We start from the raw sequence: 23,225 nt of genomic DNA, 5'->3' as shown, positions 1-23,225 counted from the left end.
GAAATTTTTAGTGCACTGAAAAAAAAAATTAACTTGATTCAAAAGAAAAATTCTTGAACCAAGAATATAATTTTAAAGAGAGTAATTGTCTTGAATCAATACGAAAAATTCTTGAATCAAATAAAATTTCCTTAAATAAAGAATTTTTTTACTCAAATCAAGAATATTAAGTTCTTCAAAATTATATACTTGATTCAAGAACATTTTTTTTTCTGTGGTGAAAAAAAGTTCGAGTATTTCGTTTTTTATTTTAAATTGTTAGAAATTGATTAAAATTTCTAATAAATTATCTTTTTGATCAAACATTCAATTACATCTCTTAATCCTAAGGTATTTTTTAAGATAACTACACACTATTTATAGCCAAAGCAAATTTACTAACTCCTATCTGGCTAATAAATAGCTTAAAAGTATTTATATTATCTTGTATAAATAATTAAATTTTTGCTAATGGATTATTAATCAAAACTAAACAAAACAAACTTTCCTAAAATTTAACTCATCGAAAATAAATTCAGAATTTTCCATTAAAAAACTTGTATCAAAATTTACTTTATCTATAACCAGCAATTGTTACAAATAAAATAGTAACCCACAAAAATGAGCAAAACAAGCAATGAAATTGCATTAGCAGATTCAAAGTTTTAAGTTTATAATTCAAAAGTTTTTTTAAGCCCCTAGAATCAGGCCAATAGTTTTTAATTTTACAATGCTTACATTAAAAATATAAAAAATAGATTTTCAATAGCTAACTTTTAGCTAGTTTTTGCAAACATTTTATATATATTTCAATTATAATAGATTAGAAATACATTAAAAATATATAATAAATACATGTGTAAAATAATAAAAAAAAAAAATTATTTTGATAAATTTGACCAATTTTCCAGACAAGAAATGTTTTTTTAAATTAATAGAATTTTTTTTCTCCGTATAAATTCAAATAAATTATTATTTATTTTTTAATACATGTAATTCTTGTATATTTTTAATATATTTTAATTATATTTAAAATTGTACAGCAATCAATCATCAGTATCGAGTACTTCAAGAAAAAAAATTATTGTTGTTTATAAACAATGTGCTTTTAGTATTTCAAAAGTAGTTGAGTCATACTTTATTGAAGTAAACACTGAGTCGATAACAGCACCAATTTAAAAATTTAATGCGATACGACATTGTCATGATAGCTTATCATTGTTGTTAAAATAAATGATATTGATAATATAGAAGGAAATTTATTTCAAAATTACCAGTTCAAGTTATACCGTTTCCTCACCAAACTCTTCAACGTTCAATTCCGTTTTATATTTAAAATCCGTAACGCGAACAAAAAAAAATCATAACTTTCACAAATTTATCTTTAGTTTTTTTAATTTTTTACCTTCTACAATTGTTTTGGATTTTCTTACTCACATACTGATGCACACATATTATATACAACATTATTTTACAAATATGATAAAAATATCACGTCATATCATATCAAGGAATCACCGGATTGAAGTGCGCAGACATACTGACTCTCTTGAAATAAAAAATGGCAACGCCGCATTGTCATACAATCAAACAGTTGTCACGGTCACACGATTCTAAGGTGAAGTAATGTATAATACAACATACAATATAAGTGAAGACATGTATTACTTTGTCGCTCATAAAACTGTGCTTGATCATGAACGTGTGATTTTGTAAAAACGATAAGTGATTGCCTTGTTCGTTAAAATAAATTTAACAATATATTTTTTATTTAAAAATACTATTTTTTTTAGATAAAAAAGGAAAAATAGGGGCCAAGTATTTCTGACACATCACTGAAGTTATTAAAATTTTATTGCAGACGTGGTATAATTGACGTGGCAGCTGGAAGCTAATTCCTTAAATATAACTCCCAGATTATTGTTAATTTTTTTTTTATTTTAGGAACAAACTTATAAAAATTTCAGTAAAAGTTCTGCAAGGTAAAATTATTTAAAATAATTATTAATGTTTAGTGAAAAAAAAATAAAAAATAAAAACTTTCAGGCAAAATAAGTGAATATTTTTTCAAAAGGTAATACAACACGTTATCAAAAAAGTGATAAATGTTTTCAGTGAGACTTTATCAAGGCATTACTTCACACGATATTATAATTTGTCAAAAAAGTAAATTTATTGATTTTATCTTATCTACCACGTTTTTTTTTTTATTCTCCGATTGTAACATTATGTTATTAATTTTAATGAAAATTATTTGAAAGTTATTTAAGAGACTGCTGCATAAATATTTGTCTAGTATCACGATACAAATAGAGAAAAAAAAATTACACATAATTTACTTACTTTTGTAAAACGTTATAGTCAGCAAAATAATCAATAATATTTTTGTAACGCGGTTCAATATTAAATTCAAGCCATTGTTTTTTACTCTCCCAATCGTCGTCACTTTTGGAGCAATCAACCGAATTATCATCCATGGATTTGAATTTATAACTACATAACAGCACTATGTCTCTCAAGGAATATGTTATTGTAATGTCCATATTATTATTATGGGTATTAATTATATAGATTCAAAGGCATTCAAATTCGAAATAATCAAGGAACATTTTCACTATTTTAAACGATAACATTGTTTCGATATTAATATTATCATTATCACTCACAGTGAAGACAATTCATTTAACTTGTGGCTTAATTTAACACACATTGTCAACATATATGTGGGTATGTGTACGTGTGTGCTCGATGTACAATAACTGCTTGTTTTAAAAAAAAAAATTACAGTGTACAATTTCTAATATTAATTTTATAATGTATAATATTTGTTGTGTTGAAGTAAGCTTTAAACCTTACGGCAAATTATACAGGACAAAAGAAGAAAAGGTGAAGAGCGTAATCGGGTCTTTTCTCTTTACATCGACTATACAGCAATTAAGATAATAATAGTAGTAGGGGAAGACTAAAATATGTAAGTAATTAAATAAAATTCCGCGTTATTTTGTTATTAATAATTATAATTATTAATTAAATATTTAATGTTAAATATTTAACAAATACAATTAAATATTAACTTCAAATTAATATTACGTATTATTTATTAAAAATAAGTGTTTGTCCAAGGATATTTTCGGATTGTTCAAACATTTCTTCATTTAAGATAACAATTACACGTACGTTAAATTAATGTGTGTGCCGGTGTTCAATTTAATTTGATTTAATGTTAAGTCAGTTTGTTATTGAGTTTTAGTTAAATAATTATATCAATAATCCGGCTTCTGAATCTTGTAAGTCGCGTGTAACAAAAAATTTAATTCCGGACGTGTTGGAGGAGTCTTGTAAGGTATTTCGATAACACTTAAGTCAACGGAAGATACGTACGAACTGCTAAGACACGACGTGCCATCTAATTATTTCACACTACGTTTACTTTGTGACTCATCGTAATTTTAATACCGTAAATACACGCGGAACACCATCACCGTCCAGTAACGCTATATAAAGATTTACCTTCTTATTAATTGAACAAAATTTTTTAGTATTTTTTTTTAAGTGCTCCATGTAATTATTAAATTCCACAGAATAATTATGATATTTTTGTTCGAAGAGATATCTATTTTTTAACGTTATTTTATTATTGATATTTAATATCGTTTCTAAGTGTCTCACTTTTTAATTACTGGAAATTTTTAAGTTTGAAATTTTATCAGTGGAAATTATTTGAGAAATTTTTTTTTTTTTTTTTAATTATTAAGTTTGTAAATGTTGAAAAAATTTAAAAAATTTTTTTTTTTAAATAAATTGCTGATTATTTAAAAATAAATTCGTATTATTATTATTATTATAAAAAATTTCAAATTAAAATTTTAGATTAAATATCAAAAGTACAAAAAATCATAAGAAACCTTTTTTGTAAAAAATTTAATTCTTTATAAAAAAGCATCATTAAATTTTTTGTATCTCTTTTTGTTTAGCTAGAATTTGAATTTTAAAGTCATAAAATTTTTGGAGCAATTATTGTTACTATATTAGAAGATTTCTTATCCTTAATAAATTTTTTAATGAATATTTAGACTTACCCGTGTGAGGGAAACCTGTGTTGAATAAGTTGAGGTTCGTAGTACTGGGTTGTAAGGGCTCGTTCGTCCAGGGTGTGCTCAATCGCGTGAGCCTTCGCTGCGGACTTGATATCCATGAACGCCACCGTCGCTGAAGCACCCCCGCTGCTCGTCGAGCCACCACCGGCACTTCCGCTCCCGGAGCCCGTGCCAGAACCACCCTCACTTCCCTCGCCAAGTGAACCACCGGAGGCTCCGTCCACGGGGCACTCCTCGCCCCGGGGCAACAACTTGACGCTCTGCACGCGTCCATACCTAAAAAAAATTCATATTTTATTAGTATGAAAAATATCAAACTTCAATTTTAGATTGAATTCCAACGACACAAAAAAATCATAAGATTTTTTTGTAAGAAACTTAATTTTATACAAAAAAATTTTTAACTTTAATAAAAAGTCGTAAAATTTTTAGAGCAAACAAACAATTTTACTTCCAAAAAATTTAACTTGAAATCTGACAAAAATATTTTGGAGATACGAAAAAATCATAAGAGACATTTTTTGTAGAAAAATATAATTTTCTAAAAAATTTTTCTCATTAATTTCACCGTATCTCTCATTAATTAGCCACAAAATCAATTTTAAGTTATAAATTATATATTGGGAATTTTATATATTAAAAAAAAAATGATTAAGTTGAATTACAATTAATTTGTTTGATAAAATTAATCAATATTAGATGCTCGTCTATAAAACTGATTAATTTATTGAGTTTTTTTTATCAAGGTTTATGTATAAAATAATTATTTTTTTTGTGAGTCTGCAAAGACAATATACTTCTATTTAGCCTTCCTATAAGGTTGTAAGAATAAATTATACAATTACTGAGTAACTATAAGTAACTGACATCTTATAGCCCCCCTCCTTCCTCCATTAATTTTATTACTCAGCGCTGACTAATTATACTCTAATTTGCAGAATCAGGGATAATTGTTGCCAAGGGAACATAATCCGCTTACAATAAAATTTTTTTTACCCAGCAAATGGATTTTTTTTTTTTTTATAAATACATTTGCGGCGTTCTGTTAGAACGTAAAATAAAAATCTTCTAATTATTAATAATTGGAAAGTTTAAATGGTGTATTGTTTGAGGGAATAATTAAAAGTAAAGTGTATGTACGTATATATTCTATATATGAAGAATAAAAGCGAAGAATATAAATATAGAGGGTTTCTTTGTAATATTTCATCGAGCGTCATAGAAATAGAACATTGAAGTTGAATGAATTTTCTCGGATGAAAAATGACAAAGAGAGAGATAAAATGTAAAATAAAATAATAATGATAATAATCCTTTTTCAAGCAAGAACTTGGTTTTACGCCAGCGGACTTGGGCTTTCCATAATACCGGACACGAGCCGGTGAAATTGAATCAAGTTAAAAAAAGTTTAAATCAAGGAAAAGGAAGAGGAAAAAGAAAATAAAAATAACTTAAATTAGAGATTGAAAAGGTATTGAGAGAATGAATAGAGAAAAAAATTTAATGTAATGATTCGAAAAACTGACTGACTAGTTTAAGGATAGAACGAAATTTAAGCTAATATTGTATGTCAAAGGTTTTATTTACTCTATGGAGTAATTTTTTATTTTCCAGAAGAGATATAAAATATTTTTAGGGTTTTTCATCCAAGAATTTTTTTACTGCATTAAAAAAAAAAAAAAAAAAACATATTCTTAATTAAAAATTTTTGGCTGAAGAATTTTTCAAGAAAGAGGATATTTTTTTTGAAGTTAAGAATTTTTTTTCAATGTAAAATTTTTTTGAACTAAGTGAAAAATTTACATTGAAGACTAAACAAGTTGACTTAAAAAAATTTCTTCATTTAATATTTTTATGCTTCGTAAAAAAAAAAAAGAAAAAATTTTAAGTTAAAAAATTTTTTCTTGAATCAAGTATTTTTTATTTTTTGTTTAATAAGAATGAAATAAAAATCAAAAATTAAGACAAAGTAAAAACAATTTTTTTAATTTTCAATCTTGAAGAAAAAAATTCTTTAGCCAAATTTATTTGAAAATTAAGTTAAAAATTATCAAAAATAAAGACAAAGTACACAGTAAAAAATTTTGCGTCAAAAAATTTTGTGTTAAAAATTTTTATTTTTAATATTTAACACTTTTTTATGTTAATTTAACATGATAAATGTTAAATTTACATGTAAAAGTGTTAAATAATTGACACCAAATTTTTTGACGCAATGACGTAAAATTTTTTACTGTGTAAAAACAATTTTCCAAATTTTTAATCTTGAAGAAAAAAATTTTTTAGCAAAATTAATTTGAAAATAAAAAATTTTTTACTTTTATCAAAATCATAAAATTGTTGACTTTTTCAAAAATTTTCTAGGATCCGTTCAACAAACAAAATATTTCCACAAAACTGATTACAAGACCGTGCAATGCTAGCAGATATCAAAATAGGAGTAACTCCTCGAGTTTTTCCCGTGTAAGAGTGAGATATCGCGTCTAGGCGCGCGTATATCACACATTATAGTAGATAATGCTTTACTTGAACAGAAAATAAAACTACAATGATAATAACGATGATGATGATGATGATGATGATACTAATGGTTATTCGTGAGTTAAAGACTGGAGGGGAATTTTCTGTTAGGTATAGCTGATGCCCGAGATGGTGGTGGTAAAGATTACAGTAGTTACTGTAACGCGTGAGGTGAGGAAGGAGGTCGAGGGGTGCTAGTGCTTTATATATACTACTCAGGTCACACAAATTTAATATTGTGTTGTATGTATTATATATATATTTTATAGAGAGAGGTGGTTGCTATCAGGAACGATCTGAGTGGGGGATTTTGATCGGCTACGTGGACGCGCAGGCGCAGAGAACCCGCCCGTTCGTCCGACTCAACCAGGGAGTCACCCGTTTCTCTTCGCGCGAGTTACACGCACTTATCGCTGCCTCCTGATAAAAATTAAATCGTTTTTTTTTTTAATTTAAAATCAATAAATTATTAATTATCGCTTCAGCGTTATGTTAATTTTGAATTTTTTATATTTTTTGCTTAAATGTAATTAAAATAATCAATGTGAAATTTGAGTAATGTTTATTGGAGTGGTAAATCATTGAACATCTGGAAGCGAGGGTTTCATTAATTTTTATTATTACTATTACGATTAATTAAAACTCCAATAATTGCTTTGTAATATTAATAAAAGAATGAAATATTGATAATAGAATTTAATTATTTTAAATGAAAAAAATAAAAGGAGTAATTAAATGTATATAATTTATATTTAATTTATAACAATGTAATATAATGTAATAGTCGTACAGGGCGGAGTTCCACATCAATGTTATATTAAACCGACACAAGTAAAGCACCGGGTCCCCTCACGAATCAAGGCGCTCTAAATTCTCGCCACCGCGTAATCAATCCAATTAATTCCATTTATATTTGTCTCTCTTATCGTCTCTATCTTCACATTAATTTTCGGGATTTTTATTTCGATTTATCCGGGATTATTTTTCCTCAAATAAAGGATTATTTTTTGTGATTCTCAATTATAATTCATTCCAATATTTTTTATTTTTACTATTTAATTTCATGTACTTCTTTTCAACTTTATATTGGATTATAATTTAATGGATATATTTTGCCAGCACACCAAAATCCATTACATCAATTGAGGATTTTATAAATAAAATAAAAAGGTGAAGGAAAAAAGTGGCTGTTGCAGTTGAATATAAATAGTCGTGGCACGAAAAGGCTTCGACGTAGTAGATACACAAAATGGCGGACATGATTACGCGATAAAACCTCCGTCTACATCTATATATATACATCTACACATATTACATGTTTATCATTACTGTGTTTTATTTTCCTCTATTACTTAATGTGTTTTTACTCTATTTTAGCAGAATTTTTTTGAACGTACAAAAAATATGTGAATGTTAAAAAAATTCAATTATTACTCATAAAAATTTTTTAATAAATACATATTTATTCTAAAAATATTTCCGTGATTTCTTTTTGGAGCGAAATAATAATTTAAGTCTTTTTTTTTTACAAAAAAAAGCGCAATATCCCGGAGATATGTGTTTTATTGGAGTAAAAAATGAATTTCAGTGGTGGAAATCAATTTATTCCTCAAGCAAAAGCTTATTGTGGTGCTGAAACCGCAACATCCTACAAAATATATATATATATGAGAGTAGATGTGATTATTTCGATGGATGATCTCTTTCTTGAGGGTAAATTATTTTGTGATGGATAATAAAATAAAAATAGTTAATTTATACTAGCATAGAGAGGAAATGAAACAAGTTCTGAGCGTATATAAGAAAAGAACAAGTACAGTGCATAGTATGTAATATTGTACAGTAGTGAAGAAATCTAACCACTGTGATTTGAACTTTTCTTAGCTTGACGCATATCCGCAATCTTACTCAAGAAAACCCACTCGTAATCGCCTCTAGGCTTCAATTGTATTTTTTATGTACAATAGACATGCTCTTTGTATTTATATATATAGATATATATATATAGAATATATTTATGTATAAGAACAAATCCCCTTACGCCGTGAACGCCCTTTGGAACTGCTACCACAATTGACGCACGCGTCGCTCGAATCGCGAATCTTAGTATCTCAGTGCTGGTATAGTTTTATATTGAAGTACATAGAAGTATGGACGATAGTATAGAGTATGGAGTTCACATTTGAAGCGGGGAGGGCATATTGAGTACGGGTGATGGTAATGGAACGAGTAGTGAGAGAAGTTGAAGTCAGAGTGGGGAGAATCAGGGGAAGTTCCGCTGCGCGCGCATTGTGCGGAGAAGGACAAGAACTTCAAGATGAGCTTTGGCTCTATGTTCTATATTCTCTTTCTGTAGTAATATTATACATATATACGTATATATATATATGTAAAGAGTCTTTATATATTTATGATGATACGGAATATAAGTTTAAAATGGAGAAGAAATTAAATGCGATATGATATAAAGAATAACCCACGGTGGGTGATTGGAAAGAAAACTGTCAACTCGTCTCTTATTCAAGTTTTTTTTTTATATTAAATTTTTATTTGAGTGTATTAAAGACGAAGATGAGTCGAAGATTTTTTTAAGGAAAAAGAGCTTATAACTGAACGAAAAAAAATTTAAGAAGATTTGGATGAAGTTAAAATTTTATTAAATGATTTTTTTTGCACAGCGCCTAATGAAACTGGAAATAGGATAAATGTGTACTTCAATCATAAAATTTTTAGGAAATTTTTTTGAAGTTATAAAAAATTTTTTTTTTATAAATTGAATTGTTTTTAATGAATTAAAAAAGTTATTTTTTTGTACGACTGAGTTTTTGCTGAATTGCGTTTCCATTTTTTGTATGACCCTTTTTCCTCTATTATCTAAGGAAAAACACACAAGAACCTATCAAACAATTTGAAAGTAATTATTTACAATCAAAAGTAATGTCTTAAATTTTTTTGAAGTGTTATGAAGAAATGCTAAGCTTGATAATTAATTTTTTCTTTATATATATCTCTAGAATGTAGTATTCACTTGTCCCTGTTCTTGTTTATTAAGTGAACTCAATATTGTGCACAGAAGTTGAACATAAAGGGATCTGAAGAATATAAGGAAAAATACATATCCACAGAGTTAAATTTAACTACAGAAAGTTTTGTAAGTTTAACAAAAATACATAAAGCTTTAGAACAGTTGTAACTTACAACTTTATGCGATGACATTAACGCCAGTCTCTAGGTCAACTTTATATTAATCTTTTCATATTGAAAAATTGTCAGGCTCTAAGATTGATATATATTTTTATATAAAAAAAATTTTGCCCGAGGATTACTGCGCTTGATAATGACAAATAATATTTATATCTACCGCAGTAGGATTATGATTTGATCAGTGAATTATCTTATTAATGGATCAGTTGAAAATAAGAAACAGGTTGTTTACGCAGGTCATATGATAACGCGAGTGATAACCGAGTTTTTTATCGTCGGAAATTATTTTAAATAATTATCTTCAATATTACTTGGGATCTCCTCAGCTGATTATTATTATTATTATTATTATTATTATTATTATTATTATTATAACGTTTACTGGTATGATAAGTAGTCAAAGTTAAAATTAAATAATAATAATAATAATAATAATAATAATAATAATAATAATAATAATAATAATAACTAGCAACCTTGCAGTCATTATGTGACTGCCGTGAGTTGTGAACAATAAATAAATAAAATTTTGCTTTATTAAATAATAACTTTTGTTGAATTGCATTGTACTTTCTTAACTATTGACATTTTTAAAAATATAAGCTCATCCCGATGTTACACTCATCAAGAGCTTTCATTTGAGTACCCACATGCATTTTTATAAATTTTTCATGTATACATATATATAATATATATATAAATATATGAAAAATGATGTGGGTACTCAAATGAAAGGTCTTGATGAGTGTAACATCGGGATGAGCTTATATCTTTAAAAATGTTAATAGTTCACAAGATACAAGGTCATTTCTTAATTATGCTAAATTGCACTGTACCTTCTTAACTATTGACATTTTTAAAGGTATAAGCTCATTTTCATGATACACTCATCAAGAGCTTTCATTTGAGTACCCACATGCATTTTTATAAATTTTTCATATATACATATATATAATATATATATAAATATATGAAAAATGATGTGGGTACTCAAATGAAAGGTCTTGATGAGTGTAACATCGGGATGAGCTTATATCTTTAAAAATTTCAATAGTTCACAAGATACAAGGTCATTTCTTAATTATGTATCTAGAGAAAGAGCGTTTTAGAATGGAAAATTTTTCTTATTCTCATAATAATATAGATAATAACGAGAATATTGAGATAAATATAAAAGTACATAGACAACAATGAAATTATATTACTTTTGTACGCATTTAATCATTTGGAATGCATCCGTGAATTTCTGTGTCTATAAATATATGATGTATTTTGTTGATTCAGAATAATGTGTAAGTGAATACCTGTATTGGCATTGATGACTGAGAGGACAGTGGACAGTGGATTGAACGTATGTAGAATGTTGAATGTAGTATGTAGTATTGCGATTGTTCTGTCGTACATCCGGAATTCATTTCCGCGTGAATTCAACAACGTAATTCTGGCAACGGCGATCTCTATCTATTCTGCCGGTGCGACGATAGAGATCGAAGTTGAACTCGAGAGAGATCATTGGACCGATAAATTTAACAAAATTCCGCTGGCCACGTAAGCAAACGTGTCACACAGTAGCGCCTCTTCTGTGTGATCTCTATTACGCACTACCGTTTTATTGTTTTTGTATTTGGTATTGTCTTTTTACTTTTTTGCTTTTGTTACTATTCCACTTGGTGTAATTTTAAATAGGAAGCCAGTAGAATTTAACACAATACAGTAGAGTGGAACAGAACAGAACACGAAACACACTACGAGAAATCAATACATCGTCCAACAGTTGAGCGAGAGAATTCCAGAGCGAGATAAACTATTAGGGGTGAAAAGAGGAGACGCCAATCATTAAATCAAATATTTTTTCTCTTTTTAACCTATGGCTATTTCGTTATTTATTACCTTTTATTGTTCAATAAAATTTTCAATTTTTATTATTATTTGTGAGAAAGAAATTCAATGCTTCTTTTGAAAAGAAAAAGTATTATATATCATAAATTGATTTTTTTTTTTATAATGTGAATCGTAAATTTTATTACAAGAGTTTAATTTTGACTGACTTTACTGTAAAAATGTTAAAGAATTTTATTTTAAAAACCAAAATTTGTCCCGATCTATTGAGATTATAATTATCTTATGTCAATTTGTACAATATTTTAGAGTTTGGAACAAAGTTTCGAAAAGTAAATCAAAAAATGAATAAATGTATAGGTTTTAAATACTTATTTTAAAGTTACTGACACTCCTATAGTGATTTTGTTAAAATAACAAAAGTCGGGATTACAGAAAAATACATTGTAGCAACAAATCAGTTTTTAATTCCACCAAATCACTCTGTTGTTTTAACAACAATCATTTTTTGTTATTACAATATCTGTTTGTTTTAACAAAAAAATTATTTTGTAACCATAACTTAGCTGATTTTGTTGTGATGACAGAATTTATTTTTTACGTCACAAAATTAAATTATTGCCCTAACAAAATTAATTTATTGCTGTTACTGTTAGTTATTTTAAAACAAAATGATTTAGCTACTTGAACAATAAAATTTGTTACACCAACTAACTAGTTTATGTTACTAAAATAAAATATCATTTGTTAAACTCACAAAAATCCCTTTTGAAACAATTTTGTTGTTTCAGCTAAACTGTTTTTTTCACAGAAGAAAAAATTAACTTGAATCAAGTAAATAATTTTCAAGAATTTCATCTTCTTGATTTAAAGAGAAAAATTCTTAGACTGAGAAATTTTTCTTGGTTTAAGTAAATTTTATTTGATTCAAGAATTTTTCGTCTTGATCCAAAACAATTAATCTCTTCAATATTAACTTGGTTCAAGTTAATTTTTTTTTTTTTTGTGTACAATAACAAATTATTTATTAAAACCGATATTTTGTTATCATATTATAAGATTTGTTATCTCTATGTTAACATAATAATTTGTACCCACAACTTGTCTTGTGTCGTCCTAAAAAAATTTTTCAAGTTTCCGTTTGATCCTTACAACAGTAAAACCTGAGAAACTGAAATTAAAATACCTAGTACTTTTATTATTGAGATAAAAGTAACAGAAATATCTGAGTAATGTATGTAACAATTTAAGTTAGTTTAGTTATTAAATTTTTTCCCAACAAAAAGGGAGAACTCAATGCCCGGAGAATGATAAAGTGAAGAACCTCGGGTCTGGGGTACAGGCTCAACGATTCTGCGAAAAGTAGATGAGTAAAAAAGTATAATGAAAAAATAAAAATAAAAGGAGAACAATGCAGAACGAACGCCGCTGGGCTCTCGCGCGATGTGGACGCGGCATCAACGGCGAGCAAGGGGAAGAGGCTTTTGTTCCTTGATCCCTGTCCGGTTTAGCCCCGCTTCTCGGATACTCTGCTGCTGGTGCTCCTGCTTCTGCTGAAGAACAAATCCTCGCTGCGCGTGGTCAAGTCTCACGGTCTCTCTTTACCTCTCTCTATCTCTCTATTTCTATCTTCCTCGGCCTTCCTATCTATATATGTACATATAATATAAGACTGATCTGGATAAGACTATTTTCTCTTCTCTACTCATCTCATACCTGGATTCATCATATTATACGAGACTTTGAAGAAGTAACCTTGCACAATGCACAAGAGCTAAGCGAATCCTCTAAAATACGGAATATGAATGCGAATTTATACATAAGAATATATATTTAATTATTAAATTTTTATAATTTTATCCACAAAGTGATCCAAAATTCAGAAATAAATTTCTATTTTTCAATTTTTTCCTAATTTTTGCTTTTTAAAAGTTTTTCATTTATACTAAAAAATGTTAATTTATATACGCAGGAATAAAATTGAAAGAGATTCTTGATTGAAAAATAAGTAAAATCAATTCTAATACTCCAAATTTTAAATATCGACGGTCTAATTAGCAATTTGTCTAACTCCTTATTTTTTAGAGGGTGATTTTTTAACATTTTAATGTAGCAATAGTCCAATTATAAATTATTTGAATAATTCAAACCAAAATATTATACCTCTATTAGATATTAATGATATTAAATGGTTTTTTTAAGTGATAATAAATTTTGAACTAATTGTTTTTTTCGTACAAATGAAAGATTCTCTAAAATGAAGTTAGACAATTTGCTCATTAGTGCGTCGATATTAATTATTAAAAAAAAAAAAAAAACAATTCATATTGGAAATTAAAACTTTTAAAAATGAATAACTGTTTTTACTTTTTTAATAGATTTCATTGTAAAGCTTTTAGAAAATTAAAATTGAAAAGTTTTATTATTTTCCAACTTAACTCGTCGAACTACTCCAAAAAATATATAAAATATTCTTCAAAAGTTTACATATAAATACCAACGTTCTAAGGTATAACCCACAAAATTTGACAATTTGATTTTCTCTTTTAAAATGAAACCACACTAATACTATGTAGCTCATAGTAAAAATTTAAAAATCAAATTGATTAATAAATAATTTTATAAGTCTAAGCCTATTTGACGAAGTATAAAAATGAACTATTTTTCGTGAAATTTTCTATATATAAAATAAGACATATAATAACGTATCAACATGCATAAATTTATACGATATAACGCAGCTTAATCTACAATTCAAGGTAGTAATTTTTAATTCGGCCAAAAATCCTCAATTGTACATTTTCGATCAAACAATTACCCCAGAAAACCATAAAATCTCAATCCTCGCACTAAAAATTAATTTCCAAGATAAATAATTAATTTTCCCTGTTTTCTTAGAATTTTCCGTGTACTGTTTATTATTAACATTAACGTAAGCCTTGTTTTTATTGTTAAGCCATAGAAGCATCGATGCAAGATGCAACGCGGGTAAGTATAAAAATACACACAAGTGCAGCCCAGCGAGAGGAAGAGAGAGATAGCCAAGTAAAGACGAAAGAAGATTGGTAAGACAAGTTTAAGTTAAGTAAAGAGAAATAGTCTCTTCTCTCCCTCAGGGCAGACGTAGACCGTACGAGCAGCGAATCATCCTCTATCCTCTCAGTCCAGAGAAGCACGAAAGCGTAAATTCGCAACGTGGCAACGCTGCTATGACTCAGCTCTCCACTTTCGTTCCTCTTTTTTCATCTAACCCTCTCTCTCTCTCTCTCTCTCTCTCTCTATCTTCCACACAAACACACGTATAAATATAATATGCTGGGTCTCTCTCGTACCCACGGTGTTGCTCGACGTCAGGCGGCTGACACTAACACCCAACCCCATACCAGTATCAGCTCGTACTTGGTGACTCGTGGCAAATACTCTCTGTCTCTTTCTTTCATGCAAGATACCTCTGACCATTCTCCCTCTTCCTCTTTATCTGGTACTACCACTGGTGCTTCTATATCTGCACTAGCATGTAACCAGGAGTCAGCCAGAAACAGTTCTATAGAGTACATCGCACAGGGTATCCTTCCACTTCTATTCCTCGTGCCCCAGACTCTACTCGCGTTTCCCATTACATTACATCTACGTGTACTGACAACTGGTTCGTTCTCCTATCTTATACCATACCATCACTGTAATACCTCTCTCCTTTTCTAGCTCAAATTCTATTGCTATAATTTCTCTGGATGTCTATTATAGTATATATTTTGCTTCGCAGAGCATTGGTTGCATTTTACAATACTTATTTTTATTTTGTGCTTGCACATCTGATCATGGTTCAATTTTTTACTGAAATTCACCGGTGACTGCAGTTTACTGATAGAAAGATTCATTACGTCAAACAGAAATTAACTTCATTGGAAAAAAAACTGGCTGATTCAAGAAAAATGTTATTCAGTTTGAATTGATTCAAGAAATTCACGAATTGAGTCAAAAATTCTAAAAATTTGAATTTTTACTACTTTTATTTATTTAGTTTTAATGCCACGGTGTTAAGCCGAATGGAAAATTTCATATACATAGATAGTGTTCAAATAAGTACAATAAATTTTGGAGTATTAATAAATTATATAAAACAGATTGCATTTAAAACAAGAATGTACATCATGTTATGCATTATATACATCACGTTATTATATTATTTTCCAGCATAGTAATTTCTAACTATTCAGTACTTAATAGAAAATCAAATAATTTAACTTTAAAAGTCTCTAAACTAAGAACGTTTACAATCTCAGGAGGAAAGTCCTTTCAAAACCGGATAGCCGATACTAAAAATGAATACTCATAGGTCGTAGAAGCAAAATTTGGCATCTTGAAGGAAATATTATTATTCTTAGCTGCCAGCCTATCTGATCGCCTAATTTCAGGATCTTTTATAAAATTCAGAAGTTTCAGAAAATGCCTTTTTCTTCAAACGCTCATTACTTTGGAAAAAAAATTCTGTGATTAGAAGAGTTAAAATCATAGATATGAAGGCGTGCCATTTTTTGAAGTCCCTTACTTTTACCAGCTTTTAATTTTTTAGGTTTTCAAGTTGATAGTTTAAATATTTTTTTGTATAATCTTGAAATATTGATAAATATCTAGTAAAAAATGGATTAAAAAAAAATTTTATATCCTTTTTTTTTTTTACTGTACTTGAAAAAACATCTAAAATTTGTGCTTCTATACCAAAATAATTTCTCTTATTTGTTATAATATCAAAAATAAATCTTAACTCCATCCCAAAATGGGTTCAAATAGAAAAAAAAATAATTTTGTTCTTGAATCAAGTAGTTTTGCTGAAATTTACTCTTAACTAATAAATTTTTTTTTCTAAAAATATTGAAATTAGATAAAAAATTTAAAGGATTGGATAGGAAAAGAGTTTTTACTAAAGCTGGTTTTGGTTTAGGAGGATCAAAAACTCCAACTGGTTTCCATTCTCCGAGTAATATAAATGGATAGGCATTGTTGGGCTTAAAAAAGGTAACAATGCTGTAGATGCACAATGGCAAGTTGGTGGGTACTGGGCGTGGGCAATATAATATATAATACAAAAATGCATCGAAGATACAGCCGAGATTGGGTATATATCTATATATGACGATTGTCGCTGAACCGTGATTTATGGTCGCGATTCATGGCAATACAGGTTACTGCTTGCTGCCACGTTCACTGATTCAATATTGTTATTATTCGGCATTGTTAAGCTGTTATGTTTGGTAAAAGGTTATATGTATATTTGGATTGTATTCAGGTACAGATACAGGTGCTTTTTGTGCTTCTTCAGTGAATAAGGACTTACATATTTTAATCAACATACTGGCTCTTTTAAAAACTTCAATGTTAGAAGAAAATATTATATCTTACAAGTCATTTCAGGACAAATGCAAACATTTTTAATAGAGTATAAGCACTGTCAATACTTTTTTGGTGTTACAATTTTGTGACTATTCATAAAATTAAGTGAGTAAAGTTAAAAAATGTTGAATTAAAAACTTTTTTAACTTTGAGTTAAACTTAATCTCTATTAATTCAATTTAATTCAAGCGCAGAATTTTAATAAAAATCTAGATGATTTATTTTCATAAAAATATTTTTAAAATTATATAAGTACCAATTTTTAACAAAGAATTTTGTAGTTGACTTGTGTATGTACAAAATTTCAACACATCCTCAATCCTTATGTATAAAAACTAGCGTGTGGTAAGTATTTTTAATCAGCATTAAATCGATTATTGGTCAGAGCGTTATCGCTCAGGTGATAAACAATTGGAGAGTGGATTATAATTAATTAAATTAGCCATTAATCAACCGAAACAGCCTCTGGAAGGACGTTCCAAGGCCCAACTTTGTGTTGTTATTACTGGTAATTTCATTTTTTATTTTTATATGGATATATGCTCTAGATAAATGATTGTTATTGTTAGTGACCATGATGTTAAATGTTAAACGTTCACCGTTGCTCGAAAATACGTAATCGTGAATAAATAAAGGAAGAAATTTGTGCTGAAATGAGAGAAAATGACGGGAATCGAAGATTGTCGCAATAAGGCAGGAAGTTCTCTTCCTGCAATTTTTGTGGTAAAAGTCTTGGGTCATGTCTACAATATACAATATATTTAATGTAAACATTAACTAAAGTCTTGCATTAGTTTCTCGCGAGTTAAATTTCGTTGTATTGGATGTTGGCTGTTCTACTTTCAAATGCTGAGCTTGAGTGTGGATATGGATTAGGTATGAAGTGGATGTTGATGTAAATGTAGACGTAGATGTAAAATAAAAATAAGAATGATAGAGATGAGGTGGATTGGAAAGGAGTAGGAAGATGGCAAGAGTTGAGAGTGGAGAGGCCAATTGAGAATAAGAAAAGAGAAGACAGGAGTTGAGTCAAGTGCCAGTTTCGAGATTTGGCAACGACGCGCTCTGGTCTTTATCTTGTGCACCTGTGAGTTACCCATGGGTTCCTTAACTCTTGTTATTTATATTTATACATTTTTTTTTTTATTTTGTTTTATTCCCGGGCAAACAACCCGCTATTTTCTTTCACTCACTTTGCTCGTATTGCTTTGTTCGTTCCTTACTTTAACCAGACAACTGGCATTATATCCTCCACGTCTGCACCTCGTAAAATCTTCGCCAACCATCGGAAGGTTAACCCTTTCTCTTTCATGGACATATTTTTTTTTTTTTTACGTTTTTGTTTACATACCTAACGACAAATTGTCTATTTATTTATATCGCGGTATTTTTTTTCCCTAAATAATAATAATAATAATAATAATAATAATAATAATAATAATAATAATAATAAAATTTTATAGTTAAATTATTATTATTATTATTATTATTATTATTATTATTATTATTATTATTATTATTATTCTAAATGTATTTAAACATGTCGCAAAAGTAATTCCGTTATACGTTGGCTTAAAAATAAAGAAACAAAACAAATATATGTGTTATGTTGAAAATACACATTCTGGTGCTGAAGTTATTGAGTTTAAAGAGGCTACACTGTACTATACATCGTGGGTGTCTGTTTGTGTTCTTCTTCTTGTTCTATTCATACCTATACATACATACGTACATATTGATAATATATTATATGATATGATATTTATGTACAAGTTAGGAATAGAAATACCTAACGGACTGACCATATTCAAGCATGAGACAATTAGACTCGCTGTTTGGTAAACAAAATCGCAAATAGTTCAATGATATTATTAGATTGTAAGCTTTTTTTTCTATTCCAAGTTTTTATTCAAAGTAACAGTAATCGTAAGAGAATTTTTACAATAAAATTGTATTTTATAATAAAAACTCAACACTTACTACACGTTAGCTCCACGTAAACATATTTATGCACGTAGGATATAAATCTCTCTGTCCTCGATAATTTGCCGTTTATTTTTTTTACAGATAAAGATAAGTCATTGAGTTCTAACAACGTCACTGACCATGGACGACAATATCACTTGTACGGATCAATGTATCCGGTAAATCCAGTTTATATGTTTTGATCAAGTACTTTATATGTATGTAGGTATAAATATAAATTAATGTGTATATGTAGATGTAGATGGATGGAGCGAATGTACAGAAAGTGTGCAGTGTATAATGTGATAGTGACGAGAGCTGCTCAAATTACATTTACATTACCTATTATACAATTATCAAAATTTTTGAAAAACTACTTCCAATTATCTGAAATTCAAAATTTCAATTTTTAAATTAATATTCTAACTAACACAGTAAAAGATACAAAAAATTATAAAACCTTTCTCATAAAATTTTTAAGTTTCTACAAGAAAGATTTTTTGATTTTTTTGTATTTTCAATATTAAACACCCAATTTCTAATTTAAACTTTGACCAATAATCATAAATTTATTACTTCAAAAATTTTAATAAAATTCCGATTCTGATTATAGAGAATTAAATTTTTTACAAATAATGTCCGACATAATTTTTTTCGTATCTTCAAATTCGAACGCATAATTTAAATTTTAAGTTTTTCAAAATTAAGCGTATAGCTTCTAGAAAGTTTTGCATCATTGATGTAAATTTCCACACAAATTAATAGCTTTTTACAGTATAAATGTCTATAAAAGTAAAGACTAAAGAATAATAAAAAAAATAAATATACAGATGAGAAGAAAAAAATGTTACTGGGTAAGGAAGTAACGGTAGTTCGTTTTGTTGTTGCGAGTACGATGGCCCTGATTCCTCATGTTTATGCATCCTTTTAATGTCACAGAAATATTATATTGTTTTGCAGTGACTCATTCTCACAATAGTTTTATGCATAAATATTTTTTATTTTTCATTATTTTATTATTTATTCCTTTGGCAAACTCATTTCTATTTAATAAAAAAAAAAAAAATTAAAAATTTTTATTCAAAATTAATAAAATTAGTAAATTAATAAAATTATTCGATCATTTAGTAATTGCTCATACTTTTATCAGTGATCAATTGTCCTAATTAATTAATTATAATTGGATGCATACAGAAAATTATGCAATTAGTATTTAAATATTAACAGTAATTTACAATGTTACGTTAATGAATTTTTAATTATTTCATTGAAACTCTTGATTGTTCATTGTCATTTATAATAATTAGGTCAAGTAGAAAAACAGAAATTGTGATTTCATTGATTGAAATATTGCCTTTTTTATTTAATAGTAATAATTAATGGATTATTCCTCGATTATACATATAGACTTATAAATGTTGGAGATTTCATGATTTTTTATTGAATCGTAGATTATAGAGAGAATTTTTTCAACAAAAATGTCCTTAAAATTACAACAAATTTTTTTAATTCTATCGATAACATATAATCAACTGATTTTTAAATCATATGCATAATTAGTAAATTTCATAAATGAACTATAAACTTACAAGGTGCTATCATAATATTACTATGCATAAATTATAAATTTGTTTCGTAAACTCAATATTTAATTTTAACATACATTTGTGTACTAAAATGTTACTAAATTTACAAATCCTTTAGCACGTGTCAAGTTTTGACTGTTCAAACTCTTGAAATATATATGAAAAATTACCCGAAAATAACATTATAAATTCATGGGTTTTCAAAATGCATGACGTAGTGATTACAATAGTCGTGTGTGTTTTTTAACTATATCATGTGCAGGTTTTTTCTTTTTGTAAACTTTTCCTGTAAAATCTATTTATAAACTAAATCATACTGTTCGTAAACTATATCATTACTGTAAACTACATATAATGAAAGTTAGCCAAATAGGCATGGTATTGTAAGTGTAAACAATATTGCATATGTGCAAAAAGTATCGAAAGAGAAAAAAAAATATTAAGTCAATAAATAAATATTTAAAAAAAAAAAAAAAATCGTGTGTGTGCTATCGTTAAAGATGATCAAAATGTATGAATTTTTTTCATACAGATAAAAATAATGTAGAAAGTTTTTGCTATTTTTTCACAGTAAACTACGAGGTCTATAATTGTTTAAAAAAATTAGTAAAGTATTAAATGACTTGACCATTGACACAAAAATATTAAAAACAGAATTTCGTATAAAATTTTATACTATAGTTCGCTAAAAAAAATTCAAATATTTTTTACCGACAGTTTTATCATAAAAGAATTTATTTAAAATAGCAATTATTCAAAATAACTGCGCTATTATTAAAGATTTTAAGAAATTGAACAGTAAAAAAAAAATCAAATAACTCCAAATTTCTTATTTAACAGACAAAAGTTTTCAAAATATTACTTAATTGTGGGTAAAAAAATTTTTTTTATTAATTTTTATCGCAGTCTTTTTAATGAAGGTGATTAAAATTTCTTAATCTTAAGATCTAATGTCCATTCAGTATAAAATAGAGACATCATTGAAATTATTTACTATTTGTTTATACTAAGTAACACACGAGGATTACATGCTGTTAGAATAAATAGGACTATTGTACATTGCATGTATGGATAATAATATGTGAATAGAGAGCGCAATTCAACAACAAACTCTAATATTGCAATAGCAATTGCACTGTGCTTGGCTAAGTGTGGAATGGAGAAATCGGTGCATTGAAAAAGAGCCTCCATAAAAAGATAAAGAGAGGCAGATATATATGTGTATGATGTGTATTATGCGGACAGAGAGGAGATATAGAGAGAGGGAGAGAGAGATAAAGAGAAAAACAGAAATAGGTCTGGTAAAAGACTCGAGTTAGCACTCGAAGCACACAACACCATCGACTCATATTTTTTGCAACCCCTTTTACCCTGACACTCACAACTCACAACTCACCCCATACTCGGCCCAGAACTCACCGTTTATGACTCGAGTACTCATTCTCCCGCACAAATTACAAGAGCGAGAGCCAAGTACTTGCTTTCTATTCGTTTTATTTCTGTTCATTCTTTACATTCTATTTTTATTTTTCTTTTTTTCTCCCTTTTTTATTTTTTTAATATGAAGTATATTTTATACCTGGCACGCGCCGGACACTGTCTGGCTTTCTCTATTGCCATCACGATTACATTGCTACTATATTGTATACTAGTTTTATTTAGCTGTGTACTCTATTCTATCTAAAGTTGACTGCAGTACAAATTGTTGTAACCAACTTATAAGTTTTATCTGTGGAAAGTTTTGAAATATTATTTCTGGACTTTTTTCTTTCATCACACGTCGCATTAGTGTATTAAAAAAAAAAATATATTTTTTTTCAATGTCAATTTTTGAACCTAAAAAAAATTGATAACAATTTTTTCTTTAATTTTTCGTTGGTTTAAAAATTATTTATTTTATTGTATAAAAAGACATGTATCTGATTAAATTGTTATTTTTATTAAAACCATATTTTAAATCAAATGACCGTTCCAAACAATCTATAAAGACTTTATCAAGACTTGTACTGTATCCGGTAAAAAAACTCGATTGAAAAAAATTGACAAGGCGAACGAATCAAGTTGACAGCCGAACAATAAAGAATTATAAGACTTTTAGATTTTCTTCTGATTCTGAAGTTTTTAAATTGACAGGTAATCGTGCTTTGAGTGTAACGAATTTCCGGTAGACCTAAAAAGAGCTCCATATTAACTCAAAAAATATCACTCTGATAAAATAAGTATTTTTCTTGGTTCAGTCGTTGGTTATCAATTTTTCCATCAATGTTTTTGTATTTTTCAATAGTTGCCATTATAGGTAATAAGATTTTGTAAGAAATATTAAATTATAATTAAAACATTTATAAATAAATAATTTTAACCCTTCTGATTTTTAATTATACTAAAAATTTAATTAAAAAAATTTCCTGTATCAGTAGAATTATGACACTGAAGTTGACAAACATTAAAAATTTATTTAGAATTTTATGGCAATTAAATTATTATAAAAAAAATTGAATTAATTAAAAATTAAATTAATTAAAATTGAATTAATTAAAAAAATACCACATGTAAAAATTAATAAAAATTACAAGTGAAAATTTTTAAAAGCATTATTTTATTATAATTGATTTGTTTTAAAATTTTTTTTAATTGACAGCTAACT

At 27.7% G+C, this 23,225-nt stretch overlaps 1 protein-coding gene across 1 annotated transcript in view; it reads right to left on the bottom strand.

The window, feature by feature from the left end:
• The window catches only part of LOC123273433 (zinc finger protein 2 homolog), a 42,025-nt gene that overhangs the window by 713 nt on the left and 18,087 nt on the right, over positions 1–23,225 (bottom strand). Inside the window, exon 2 of the mRNA XM_044740833.1 lies at positions 4,059–4,352. Within this exon, the coding sequence (XP_044596768.1) occupies positions 4,059–4,352 (294 nt within the window). The remainder of the gene's footprint in view (positions 1–4,058; positions 4,353–23,225) is intronic.

The sequence above is a fragment of the Cotesia glomerata genome, linkage group LG10 (assembly GCF_020080835.1).
Source record: "Cotesia glomerata isolate CgM1 linkage group LG10, MPM_Cglom_v2.3, whole genome shotgun sequence".
In the NCBI taxonomy this organism is placed as follows: Eukaryota; Metazoa; Arthropoda; class Insecta; order Hymenoptera; family Braconidae; genus Cotesia; species Cotesia glomerata.
This window is presented reverse-complemented; position numbering and strand designations above follow the sequence as displayed.